The following is a 13,477-nucleotide window of genomic DNA, read 5'->3' on the forward strand; positions in this document are numbered from 1 at the left end:
TTTTTTTTCTCATGAGCTTGGTACGACCACTGTCTGACTTTGGTGGGTACCAATGCAGAAATACAGGTTCTTACAAACTGCTAGGGAGTGTGCACTGCAGGCTCTGGAAAAAAAGACCTGTAATGATAGCAGTTGCCATACCATTTGGTTCAAACCAAATGGCTTTTTACAAAGAGAGACAAAAGCGACAAATGAGAAACAGCCTAAACATCAGAACCGAGTCACAGGGTAGTCCGTACCACAGAAATGCTATTCGTTTACAGAGATCCCCAAATTCCTACCAAGCCATAGTGAAACCCAAAACTAATTTTGTTGTTGTTGTTAAATAGTATCTCATGTATCCCAGGCTGTCCTCAAGCCTCACCTGAGTGCTGGGATTACAGACAAGTGCCACCACACCTGATTTATGTGGTGCTAAGGATCATACATGTGAGGAAACCACTCTGTAACTGAGTCACATCCCAGCCCTCAAATCAGTTTTAAAAGCCAATGACAATCTGGGAGACAGAGGCAGGTATGCCTTTGTGAGTTCAAAGCCAGCCTGATCTACATAGAGATCCTGTCAGGAAAAAAAAAAAAAATCCAAAGACAAAGTCTAGCATTTCAATAATTTCTATGGACACAATTAGCCACTCAAGGAGATATATATGTATGTGCAGACCACATCAAGTAACAGCTTTAGGAAGACACAGATAAAATAACATCCTTCCCATCAATGCTACATTTGTTTTTCCACAATACTTTAGATGAGTCTTATACTTTGTTCTCATCAAATGTCCTCCCACAGGGCAGCTGAGTGCAATGATCTCCTAGGCCTCCATCTTGTCTGAAGAATCTTCCCAGGTGTAAATGTTCTAACTCAGAATAAACATTTTCATGACAAGAGATTGAGGGAGAAGCCATGCCCATACTGCCTGGACTTTATTCAAGCTCCCTCTAGTGGCACAACCACACACAACACAGAAAAGCTTCATGAGAAACAAAGGCCTACAGCCAAGCCATCATGTTTTACAGACCAGGGACTGGATTCCCAGCTCCCAAGTCAGGCAGCTGTAACTAACTCCAGCTACAAGGGACCCATTGGGCATGCATAGTTAAAGACACATGGACGTCTTCTTTAAAAATTAACTTGTTCTTTTCAATGTGCGGTGCTTGTTTACAAGTTGTTTATAAGTTTTAATGAATGTCTAAGTTATGTAGCTTAATCCAAGATACTTAGCTTTGTTATTGTGTACATAAGTGTTGTCAGTATTGCGCTTGCCAGCTGCACTGGTAACTGGTTAAGCATTTTGTATTCCATTTCACTGCTGATTCTGTAAGCCTGTATTCATCTGTAAAACCAGGTTCACAGAACTGCCTTGCTGGGTTGTCAGAGAATTGGGTACATTTACATCTAGCAAACCTCAAAGCATTATCTGTTGTTTTTTTGAGGCAGGGTTCCCCTTTATAGCTTTGGCTGTCCTGGAACGTCTGCCTCTGCCTCGCAAGAGCTGGGAGTAAAAGCAAATGCTATGGCCATCCAGCAACGCATTTCTCGTATACATTTTTTTAAAGCAAGGCTAGAGATGGCTTGATGGTTAAGTGCACTTGGTGTTCTTGCAGAAGACCCAGACTCAGTTTTGAGCAATCACATGAGTCCCAACCATCTCTAACTGCAGTTCCAGAGGAGCCAGCACCAACCCCTTGGCCCCTTGGCATGCACATGGTGCATTTAAATGCATGTGGGCAAAACACTCATACAGATCAAGTAAATAAGTCTTTGTCCTAGCAACGGCCCAGCAATCGAGAGCACTTGTTCTTACTGATGATTCAGGTTCAGTTCTCCAGCACCCACGTGGCAGCTCACAGCCATTCATTAAGTCGTTCCAGAAAGTCGATGCCCTCTACTGGCCTCCAGGAATGCGTGCAGCACAGACAGAACTGCAAGCCAAGCACTCATACTCATAAATCTAAAAACAATTCCTAGGAACATGTGTAAGCGAATGCCACGTATGCAGGTGACCAGATTGTAGGAGAGGGTTGCAAGCCCCCCTTCACCAGTGTTATAAATGCTCAGTATCACCTGTGATATCTGTATTCTTCAGCAGTCAGTGCCTCACTAGATGAAGCTTATTCTGAGTAGATGAAGACAGAATTCGTCCTCTGAACCAGATGGGAGACAGCAAATTAAGTAGTAAATGTACTAGATATTGGGGGGCAGAGGCAGGCAGATTCTGTGAGCCTGGTCTACAAGAGCGAGTTCCAGGACAGGCTCCAAAGCTATGGAGAAACCCTGTCTTCGGAAAACAAAAAACTGGGAGGGGGAGCCCCTCATTTTTAACGACCTAGACAGCACCTAGCTTCGACTGGACTTGTCTTCCAATCAATACAAGTCCAGGATGGGGGCAGAAAACCTTCTGTCACCATTGGAAAAAGCACAGCAAAGTTCCAAAGATGAACCAGAGAAAATCTTCCCATGAAACTTGACTATCTTCTTTCCATGTTATACAGCTAGCTCCAGTCATGACCTAAAATGTGGTTTCTTCGTCATGGTTTCTATTGTCCCAATTCCATAATTGCAATTTTTTGTTTTTTAAATATTGTTTGAGCCTATATAACGGCTTGTCTCACAAGGAAGAGAACACCGGAATAGGTTAGACTTTCTTGCTATAGCAAGCTCAAATTGTGTCAGACAGTATTGTTCATCTGCCACAGAGTGTTGCTTGCAAATTTTAACATATTCAACATCAACTTTATTATGTATACATGTATGCCTGCAGGCCAGAAGAGGGCACCAGACCCCCATTACAGATGGTTTTGAGCCACCATGTGGTTGCTGGGAATTGAACTCAAGACCTTTGGAAGAGCAGGCAATGCTCTTAACTGCTGAGCCATCTCTCCAGGCCCCTCAACATCAACTTCTTTGGCATTTGTCTCCACTCCTAACAGAAGTCCACTGGGCAAGCATTCCCTGCAGTCCCTCACAACTCTGATTTGGGCTTTCCCAGCAGCCACAGCACAATGGCACTTTACAGCAATCCCACAAACACACCCACGGTGTTTCCTATCAGCTGATTTTAAACTTTCCTCATCTTTAACCCTTCTTGCAGACACAACGACTAGATAAAAAGTATGTATAAATTAAAAGCCAAATCTTATACCATATGATCGCTACCTTCAAAGCCCTAGAAACCACACATTAAAGAAATATTCTAAATGCCTGTACCCACGTCACTAACTACATACAAACCCCACAAGATAGTACCTAAGAATCTGTGCTTTGGGATTCTCCAGTTTACCATTCATTAAAGAATTAAACTGAAACACTCTGAACCATGGAAATAGTTCTAAAAGGCAGGCCTAACCAATGTGCATAAAAGATCTAATACCTGATTTTGAGCACACCACCAAGAATTTAGAACACTTAAAGTCCAACTCAGCCAGTACCCCAACCTGGAAACATCCTAGTGTGAAATCACACACTCGAGAGGCAGAGGCAGGAGGATCACTGTGAGTTCCACGACAGTCAGGACTGTTTTACAGAGAAACCCTGCCTCCAAAACAAAACACCCAAGGGGGTTGGAGAGATGGCTCAGAGGTTAAGACTGTTCTTCCAGAGGTCCTGAGTTCAATTCCCAGCAACCACATGGTGGCTCACAACCATCTGTAATGAGAATGAGTGCCCTCTTCTGGCCTGCAGGCAAATATGGAGGCTGAACACTGTGTACATAATAAATCTAAAAAAAAAAAAAAAGGCTGGGGTGGGGATGGGAACAACTGGGGGCACAACAAGACAGAAGCAGAATGAGAGACTGGTTGGTTTCCCTGCAGTTATTGCTGCTCCCAAATGGAGACACATAATAATGAAGCTAACGTCACTCACCCACCTTAGGTTAACCTCTAAAAACAGTCACACCTCACCTGTCACAGTGGGAGACACACCCAGCTATGTACTATTAAGGCCAGTCCACTGACTCTGGACAATACACAGAAAGCATCTTTAGCTCCTATGTCTCATTCTTCAATCACAAAAAACCTGGCTGGATGGAAGGAGAGCATTAAAGGGGAAGCCTTTCTGATACTCCTAAAGCTTCCTTCAAAAGCGTAGATTACACAGGGCACCTGTACCAGACTGAGATGTAGAGCTGAATACCCACCCACCTGGATAACCTGACACTTCATCAGCTGAGGACCCAGGCTCACTCGGGTTGTCCGAGACTCCTTTCCACGTAAGCTTTGAAGACCCTTATACTCTAGACGTTTAGCACCTCAAACAGCACTTCTCCCTGTGCTACTCAGCTTTGTCAATCACAAGTCTTGCTATACCAATGCCTCTCAAACATACCCAAATACACAATAAACACTGAGACTAAAATCAGGAACCTGTCTTTCCAGCTCTATGGCAGAGCACTTCCTGCGCAAACCTCCAGCACCCACATAAAGGGGTGGATGTGCAGGGGGACCAGCCTGCAATGCTGTCTCTCAGAAGACACAGAGGATGCAGAGGAAGCTGCCTAGCTAAATTAGCTGGAATTACCAAATTCTAGGTTTAAGTGAGAGGTCGTGCCTTGGTACTTAAGGTTAGGTACAGAAGTAGTTATAAAAGAAAGCACCTGTCAAAGTTGAAACACACCCACCCACAGAAAGTACCCAAAACACGGCCTTCTGATTAGATCCGTATTAAATGAACATAAGAGTGCATGTATTTCAACGCTGGAAATCCAAACTTTGAAGCACTTCTGGGGCGGGCTGTGGTGGCGCACACCTTTAATCCCAGCACTTGGAAGGCAGAGGCAGGTGGGTTCTGTGAGTTCAAGGCCGGCCTGAAGAGCTAGTTCCAGGACAGGCTCCAAAGCAACAGAGAAACCCTGTCTCAAAAACAATAAACAAACAAAAAAAAACACCCACTTCTGATTCCACATTTTACACAGATAGTGTACTACTTTAGCAAAAGAAAAAAAACCCCAGCAAACTGGATATTTGGTTTCAATGACTAATCCTACCTTCAAGGTAAGAGAACCAAAAGCTAGGAGGAAAACAACCCAAACAGACACAGCTTTTAAAAGGAGCTCTGGTAAAGTTTTATTAAAGGAAAACTTTTTACTTTTCACCAGTCTGTTCTGGCATGCTTCTAATAATGTCAGAATCACCTAAAAAATAAAAATAATAGTTTTACAATTCATGTAATGGCAACTGGTAATCACAGAACTTCCCTAGAGTGGCTACGTGTTCTTAAGTCAAGCAGACAGATTAGCCCCATCTGCAAATTATTACAGTGGTTGCTGTCACTCTTGAGATCAATCAAAAATACCTTAGAATCTCAACCATCCTAGGAAAACACAGAACACACATAATCAGACCAGTCAATCAGACCAGTCTTGTCACCAGCATTTAGAAAACCAGGCCTAGGTACAGACCTAGGTCTGGGGACACATGCATGGTCTTACTATAGCGAATATCTAGCCTGTCCTGATTATCAGAACCAGAACAGCGAGAAGATTCGCAGTGCTCTACAAGGCACTAACCCTAAGCTAAAGACAAGACTGCACTTGCAGACTGTTTATGTCCAAGCCATGAAGATTACTTTTTGCCTATTACCACCTTCTAAAAAAACTATTAAGTGCCTCATTAAATGAAATTCATAATCTTAAAGTTAAATTGTTTTTTATTTACAGCAAAGCCAATTACAATATACTGGCATTCTCTGCAAAATAAAATTATGGCATCTTCCAATATTAAAATCCTACTGGCCTGAACTCAGGCACCAAAGCCACTGTCTTGTATAAATATTGTATGATTTATTTAAAAAGCATACCTGGGTCAATGATGGCCAGTGTGCATACTCTGTAGTATTTTCCACACGCTGTGCCCAACTCAATGTTATTGCCACTGTAGTGATGGACACCAGTTTTAGCCAACATGGCATAGTATTCTATTTCAGATTTCCTTTGGGAACAAAAAAGCAGAATAAAATGCCATACCAAGATACTGATAGACTGTTACCACAAACTAATGAGGCTTTTAACAGTAACCGATCACTTCCAAGTAAAGCTTGTAAATACCTGCTTGATTTGGGTGGTGTTCAATTCCAAGTATGTGCTATTCACTTAAGTTTAAAATGTGTAAGGTACTTATAAAGGTTAGCAGAAAAGGGTATGAGAGACATTCAAAAGTCAATGTGGATAAACAGCTCAGACAAAGCTGGTGGTATTCCCTCCTTACCAAAGCCCCAAGGTTCAGTTCCCAGCACTCACAACTCCACCTCCAGGGGGTCTGACACAGGAATTCACTCTTCTCACACACACACAATTACAAATAAACTTTAAAAAAAATGTTAAACTTGGCAGTGTCCAAAACTTTATGCATTTCTCAAGTCAACAACAGGTACTGTGTACCATTTTAACTAACAAATTGGAATGGAGGGTAGGATCACCCACTAGCACCCCGAGGACTACATAGAGATAAAGAGCCAACAGCTTCAGTCCCAGCTCAGTGGACACAGACGGTTAGAATGTGAAAGTTCCACTGACCATCAACAGTACTACAAGGAGCTTGGAACCTGAACCCCATCCATCCCGTACCGGGTCTGAGCTCGTGTTTAACAACGAATGTCTATACTGTTACTATAAAGGATCAGTTAAAAAATAGAAACAAACCAAAAAAATCCCTCACACACCTAAAGTTTAAAGTTAGACCAAATACTCCAAATTCTGCCCCTACGTATAGACGCCCTACATAAAAAAGACAGAAGGGGCGCAAGGGCCACAGAAAATCCAGGGGCTTCTAGTTGGCACGTTTCTTTAGCTGTCTTACAATTCTCACCAGGTCCAAACTCGGTGAACCAAGAGTAAACAGATGTTCAGAAAACTGGGCACTGCTAAAGGGGTGATTTTATGACACCTTCAGATCCATAAAACAGACAGAACTTCTGTAAACTAAGACAGTGCTTCTCTGAATGTGTATCGTTTGTCTTCCTCCTGTCACACACGTTTCAAAGGCACGTTTACAGCGCGCACACACACAAACACACACACCGATGCCATCCACAATGAAGTCAACAGTTGGTCCCACACGCTCCGGTCCCCTCCATTACCTCAAGGCGGGGCAGTTGTTGGCGAGGATCACCAATTTCGCTTTGCCCTGTCTGATCATCTTCAGAGTCTGTTTGTATCCCAGCACGTACTTCCCACTTTTCATAACAAGCTGGAGCCGAGAGTTGATCGACTCCAGAGACTTTTTCTACAAGGCAAACATTGGAGACTTGAAAACCGGGTGTAGCCATCTCAAAACCAAACCCGGTTCCAGACTTCGGGAACTGGACCCTTTAAGTCACCGTGAGCCTCTCTGCACGCTGGCGGCACGCGGACGACCACGGGGCTCCCATCCACCCGCCCCGGCCCAGGCCCGGCTCTCCACGTGAATCGGCTTCCGGGCCCCGGCATCTTCACTCACCGTCTTCTTTGCGGCCACCATCTTCCTGCCTTAGGTGCGGGACGGGCCCCAACCTAGCACGCAGAGAGGGCAGAAGAAAGGATTAGCATCAAGAGCGCAAAACGCTAAGCAGCGGGGCTCCTCGCGCCCCCCAATCCTCCACCCGGCAGAGCTCACTCACCAAGACCAGCCGCCAAGATGGCCGGGGAGCGAGAAAGGAAGGAGCTCCCACAATGCAAAGCTCTTCTAGGCGAGCCGAGGGACGCTGGGACCGGAAGCGGAAGTAGAAGCCGAGCCCAAGCGGAAGGGCCTCTCCTAGAGCGGACTGCCGCCGTGGGTTGCTATGGGGACCGGGTTAGATCGGTGGCTGGGTGCGCTGTACAACATAGCCCGGCCGCGGGTGCAGCGTAAGGGTCTCGGTTTGTCTTCCGATGCTGCGGGCTGAGACCACGGAGAGCGGGAGTTGCATAGAACTCCGAAGGCAGCCGAGGCGGCGGCGACCTGAGTCCGGCCGCTGCTGAGTTTGTCTCTGACTGACATTGGCCCCAGCGGCTCCGGGAGAACACCAGGACGCAGCTCTCCCCGTGTCTGCCTTTCGCGAGCGTAGGCAGCTCTGTCCTCCCGCCGCAGGCTTCCCCAGACACCTTTGCACGGGGACGGCAATGAGTCCAAACTCGATGAGGTGACTCACCGAGTAAGTGCACTTCCCGCCAAGCGGATGGACTGAGTTCGAGACCCACGTGTGGAAGGGGAGAGAGCCTGCTCCAAGTTTGTTCGCTGATCTGCGCTTGGACGCACATTAGTATACAGAAGTTAAGAAATAACCATAATAAAACTATTTTTAAAACATTTTCGTTGCGAAACTTGGACGGTTGTATAAATGAAACGTGAAATATTCAAGAGAAAAAAAAGATTGAAAGCTTTTTACTACTTACTCGTACCAACAAGCCCGGGGCTGCTGAGAGTGTTAGGCCGGTAAACGTGAGGACCTAAATTCTTTGCCTAAATCTCCTCCACCCTATCCCCCAAAAATGTCTTGGCGTGTTTGTACATGTAATTTCGTTTCCGGAACATAGACCGATATCTGAGACTAGCTGGCCAGCTACTGGGAAGCACACCAGAAATTGGCCCATGGCCTCTACCTAGCAAACATAAGCACAAAAAAGGAAGATCGGGTTAGTAAATAAGTTGTAAATACTTTGCCCTGGAGGTTGGGAGAGGGAAGAATGCCACACACACACACACACACACACACACACACACACACACACACACAACCTCCACCTAATAATTTCTTTGTTTTTCGAGACGGGGTTTCTCTGTGTAACAGCTTGGGCTGACCTCCATCTCACAGAGATCCATCCGTCTGCCTCTGCCTGGGATGGATAAAATAATTTAAAAATTATTTAAAAATTAAATAAAAATAATTTAAAATAATTAATTTAAAAATAATTTAAAATAATTTGAAAATTATCCCTGGGCCATGTTGTCATGGTGGCCTATGCCTTTAATCCCAGGAGAGGCAAACAATCTCTGTAAATTGATCTTAAATAAAAAAAAGAAACTAGCCTAACTTACCTAACCATCACACGCACACACCCTGTGAGATAGTAACCTAAACATCACACGCACGCACACCCTGTGAGATGGTAACCTAACTTACCTAACCATCACACACACACACACACACACACACACACACCCTGTGAGATAGTAACCCTGTTATTCTCAAACTTTTACAGCAGATGTATTGCAAAACTAGGAACAGAATCAGGTATGTAGATTAGATAATTTTACAATTTAAACTTACTCAACTCTTGGGGCCCATTTTGATGTGAATGTGACCAAACAATAGTGTTAGATTACCATACTATTTGCTTTAACATTTAGGAATAAATTACGTAAGGTTATGCAAATTCAAACAATTGCCTTCTACTATCCTCATTCTGTAAACATACTAATCTTTTTTATATTTATTTATTTATTTATTATGTATACAATATTCTGTCTGTGTGTATGCCTACAGGCCAGAAGAGGGCACCAGACCTCATTACAGATGGTTGTGAGCCACCATGTGGTTGCTGGGAATTGAACTCAGGACCTTTGTAAGATGAGGCAACGCTCTTAACCACTGAGCCATCTCTCCAGCCCCCAACACACTAATCTTTAAATGAACTTTAAATCTAACAAACACTCATCTGAAATTCAATGACATAAGCCTAGATAAGAGTTGTGACATTGCTGGTTAAAATACTGGGGGGGGGGGCTCAGAAGGGGGATGGGGGAACGGGGGACTTTTAAATCTGTGCTTTTCTTTGCTGACCTCTTTGGTTTATGGTTGTCATGCTATTATGAAGTGGAATGTCTGCTTAAGAGCACTTTGCGGAGCTCACCAAGGCCAGCTGGACTGGGAGTGATGGAGCCTGTGATCAAACTGGACACTCTGAATGTGGCTGGCAATGAAGGGTGACTGAGAAGCCAAGGACAATGGCACTGGGTTTCGATTCTACTGCGTGGACTGACTTTGAGGGAGCCTGGTTTGTTTGGATGCTCACCTTTATAGACCTGGATGGAGGGGAGAGGACCTTGAACTTCCCACGGGGCAGGGAAACCTGACTGCTCTTAGGACTAGAGGGGCAGGGAAGGGAAAAGGGAGGCGGAGAGAAGGGGGAAATTTTTAATAAATAAATTAATTAATTAAAAAAAGAAATATATACATATATATTTCTAAATATAATCTGCCCAGTCTGTAAAGAAAAAGCACTTTGCATTACAGTTCTCTTCAGGCACAGTTTGGGAATGTTCTTGTCCTCCTGTTCACATTAGACATTCACGTATGTATGAATACATACACCTTTCCCCATGCTCAGATATTCTTGGTAGGTACTTGGGTCCAATGGACCACACTCAAAACTAAGTCATACTAAGACACGGTGTAAGGTGTAACTGCTATGTGAAGAAATTGTTATGGACATCATGTACTCATCCCAAATGAGACCAGGTACCAGGTCCTTTGTATTGCTGGTCCTTCAAGGTGCTTTCAGAAGTACTTAGGCTGTATCTCGATTGGTAGAGTGTTTGCTGATCATACACAAAGTCCTGGATTCGATCCCCAGTACCACCTCAAGCTGGGTGTGCTGATGCATACTGTGTAATCCCAGCGCTTGGGAGGGGGAGAGACCCAGATCAGAAGCTCTAGCTTTAGGTCACCTTCCGTTACATAGCAAGTTCAAAGGCCTCCTGAGACCTTGCCAAAAAAAAAAAAAAAAAAAAAAAAAAGGTAGGATAGTTAGATTAAGAACATAATGGCGGGCTGGAGAGATGGCTCAGCGGTTAAGAGCACTGCCTGCTCTTACAAAGGTCCTGAGTTCAATTCCCAGCAACCACATGGTGGCTCACAACCATCTGAAATAAGATCTGATGCCCTCTTCTGGCCTGCAGGCAGACATACAGACAGAATATTGTATACATGATAAATAAATAAATAAATGATTTTTTTAAAAAAGAACATAATGGCTGTTCACAAATGTGAACATACTCTTAACAAACCTTAACTTAGGGTCATGAAAATGTCATAGACCATATTAATCTTTTTTTTTAATAGAGGATAACACTAGAAAGAAAGTGATTAACTTTTCAAAGATTAAGTAAAACCAAATGTGGTCTCCCATACCTGTGATTTTAACCATCAGGAGGTAAAGACAAGAGAGTTAGGAGTTCAAGACTATCCTTGTGTGCATAGCAAATTCAAGGTTAGCCTGGACTACTTCAGACCATGTGTCAAAAACAAATTAGGATTGAAAGTTGAAGTCTGAAATAGTAACTGAAATTTGGAGGCAGGCACAAATGAAGCCTTGAAAACCAGAGTGGAAGCAAAACCGGAAGGATGGACAGTGGCAAGCAGAGTTGGCTTTCAAATAATTTTCGTGAGAGGAAAGATCAGGCTGGCCTTGAGCTCAAAGAGATCCACCTGCCTCTGCTTCCAGAGTGCTAGGATGAAAGGCGTGCACCACCATGCCCAGATCTGGTTTTGTTTGTTGTTGTTGTTGTTGTTGTTGTTGTTGTTTTTCCTGTTTCGGACAATTTTACTGTGTATATTTCAGCTCTGCTTGAGCTATTTTATAGCATGCATGAAAAGTTCTTTTTAAATTATAAACTTTTTTTTTTTAGTATTGTATTTTCAAACTGGTGTCTTGTAAGACATCAGTTAGGCAACAAGGCCCCAGGCTTAAATAGGCTCCTAGACCTTAGCACAACTAACTCCATGATGGAAGTACCATCCACGCTGTAATACTCAGCATGTAGACAGCACCACCTGCCAAACCTCCGTGAGTTAAAGGACAGAGCTAGTTCCAGGACAGCCAAGGTTAAAACATATAAACCCTATCTAAAAACAAACAAACAAACAAACAAAAAAACCCTCCATGCTACAAAGCTATGAAATGTACATGCTTTTGACTTTGACATCTGGATGTTATCACTCCTGAATTGCTTCTTTGTATCTAGCATTTCAGTGGAATGTTGAGAGAGTAACAACAGGTAATTATGAGAGAAGAAAATTAACACAAGGACCTTCCTTGTTTCTCCTTCACCAACATTGCTACCCCAGCTTCTGAAAACAAGACCAGATTGAAAACCACAGGCACCTACATGCATTGTGCTCCGTTTTGTTTTGTTTTTCCTTCTTGCTTGCTATGAGAATTGGACATGGCAGGCTGCATTTGCTGTGAGAGCACAAACAGCTCTAGCAAGTTCATCTGCTGGTTGTTGGTTCAGTGCATCGACCCTTGCTGTCCTGCGGTTAAAATGATCATATTCATTAACAATCACTTGATGTTCACAGTAAGGCATGCCTCAGTGCTTTGTGTGACTCAGCCTTCATACTCTTACCAGCCACCTGCACGTTAACTATGCTGATGAACGTGTTGATAAGAAGAGGGGACGATGAAGACTTGGCAAATGATCAATGTGCCCTCGTCCAAACATTCTGAACACTGAGGGGTCAAGAGAGAAGGGCAGTTATCCACCTACCCGCCCTTTCTACCGATAGTAGAGGCAGAAGTACTTCTCTTGTAGTCCTTTCTGCTCAGATAAGGGGTGTTTCTGATTCTGTCTTCACAGCCATCTCATATCCTTGAATCGAAAGCCAGCCAGAGTAATGCTTTCCCTCTCTAATTTTGTTTGCTCTTGCCATTTTCTATCTAAAGTAGCATAAGGTTTTTATACCCTTTGATACAAAGAACCAAGCGAAAATTCTTCCTCCGTGTGTTTGCTATAGTGGGCACTTTTGGAAAATAAAGTGCTATCTATGAACTTGGTCTTTGGGTTAATTGGTTTTTTCTTTCTTTCTTTCTTTCTTTCTTTCTTTCTTTCTCTCATTCTTTCTTTCTTTCTTTCGACCAAACTGGTCTCAAACTCACAGAGATTCACCTGCCTCTGGAATTAAAGGTGTGCACCACCCAGAAAGTTGATATTTCTTAGGGTCATTTATTATTTTTTGGAGGGGGTTCTCTGTAGGTTTGGAGCCTGTCCTGGAACTAGCTCTTGTAGACCAGGCTGGAAAAGTGGCTCAGCACTTAAGGGCACTTGTGTAAACTGCTCTTCCAGACATCCCAGGTTAGGTTCCCAGCACCCATCTAGAGGCTCACAACCATCCCTAACTCCAGTTCCAGAGGATCTGATGCCCTCTTCTAGTCTCTAGGGGCTCAAGGCACACAGGTAACACACAGACCACACAGACGTGTAAAAATAAAACTAGTGCCTTGGCGTGGCGGTGCACACCTTTAATCTCAGCACTCAGGAGTCAGAGGCAGGTGGATCTCTGTGAGTTCTAGGCCAGCCTGGTCTACACAGTGAGTTTCAGGACAGCCAGGACTATGTAGGGACCCTGTCTCAAATAAGAAACAAATTAAAATAGTCATTTCTTAATTAATTAAAAGAACAAAGCAAGATTATGGGTACTGCTCCAGATCGAAGCAACCAAAAAGAAGCACGGTACCAAAGTCATGGATGTAGTTCTGGATGTATCAAGAGCCCGAAGCTGACTGTGGACGGCAGGTCTAACAGT

At 43.8% G+C, this 13,477-nt stretch overlaps 1 protein-coding gene and 2 non-coding genes across 3 annotated transcripts; all 3 read right to left on the minus strand.

Moving 5' to 3' along the window:
- Nucleotides 1–2,578: 2,578 nt before the first annotated feature.
- LOC125415286 (small nucleolar RNA SNORA28) lies at nt 2,579–2,704 on the minus strand. The gene has a single exon (XR_007236602.1). It is a non-coding gene; the product is annotated as a small nucleolar RNA SNORA28 (small nucleolar RNA).
- A 2,332-nt stretch (nt 2,705–5,036) lies between these two features.
- Nucleotides 5,037–7,615, minus strand: Rpl30 (ribosomal protein L30). The gene is made up of 5 exons (XM_048457319.3): nt 7,592–7,615; nt 7,432–7,484; nt 7,073–7,218; nt 5,795–5,925; nt 5,037–5,129 (listed from the first exon to the last, which is right to left on the minus strand). Exons 2-5 carry the CDS (start codon nt 7,450–7,452, stop codon nt 5,080–5,082), a joined length of 348 nt encoding a protein of 115 aa, XP_048313276.1. The 5' UTR covers nt 7,453–7,484; nt 7,592–7,615; the 3' UTR covers nt 5,037–5,079.
- Nucleotides 5,356–5,485, minus strand: LOC125415283 (small nucleolar RNA SNORA72). The gene has a single exon (XR_007236599.1). It is a non-coding gene; the product is annotated as a small nucleolar RNA SNORA72 (small nucleolar RNA).
- Nucleotides 7,616–13,477: the final 5,862 nt, after the last annotated feature.

The sequence above is a fragment of the Myodes glareolus genome, chromosome 19, assembly GCF_982192425.1.
Source record: "Myodes glareolus chromosome 19, mMyoGla1.1, whole genome shotgun sequence".
NCBI classification, from domain to species: Eukaryota; Metazoa; Chordata; class Mammalia; order Rodentia; family Cricetidae; genus Myodes; species Myodes glareolus.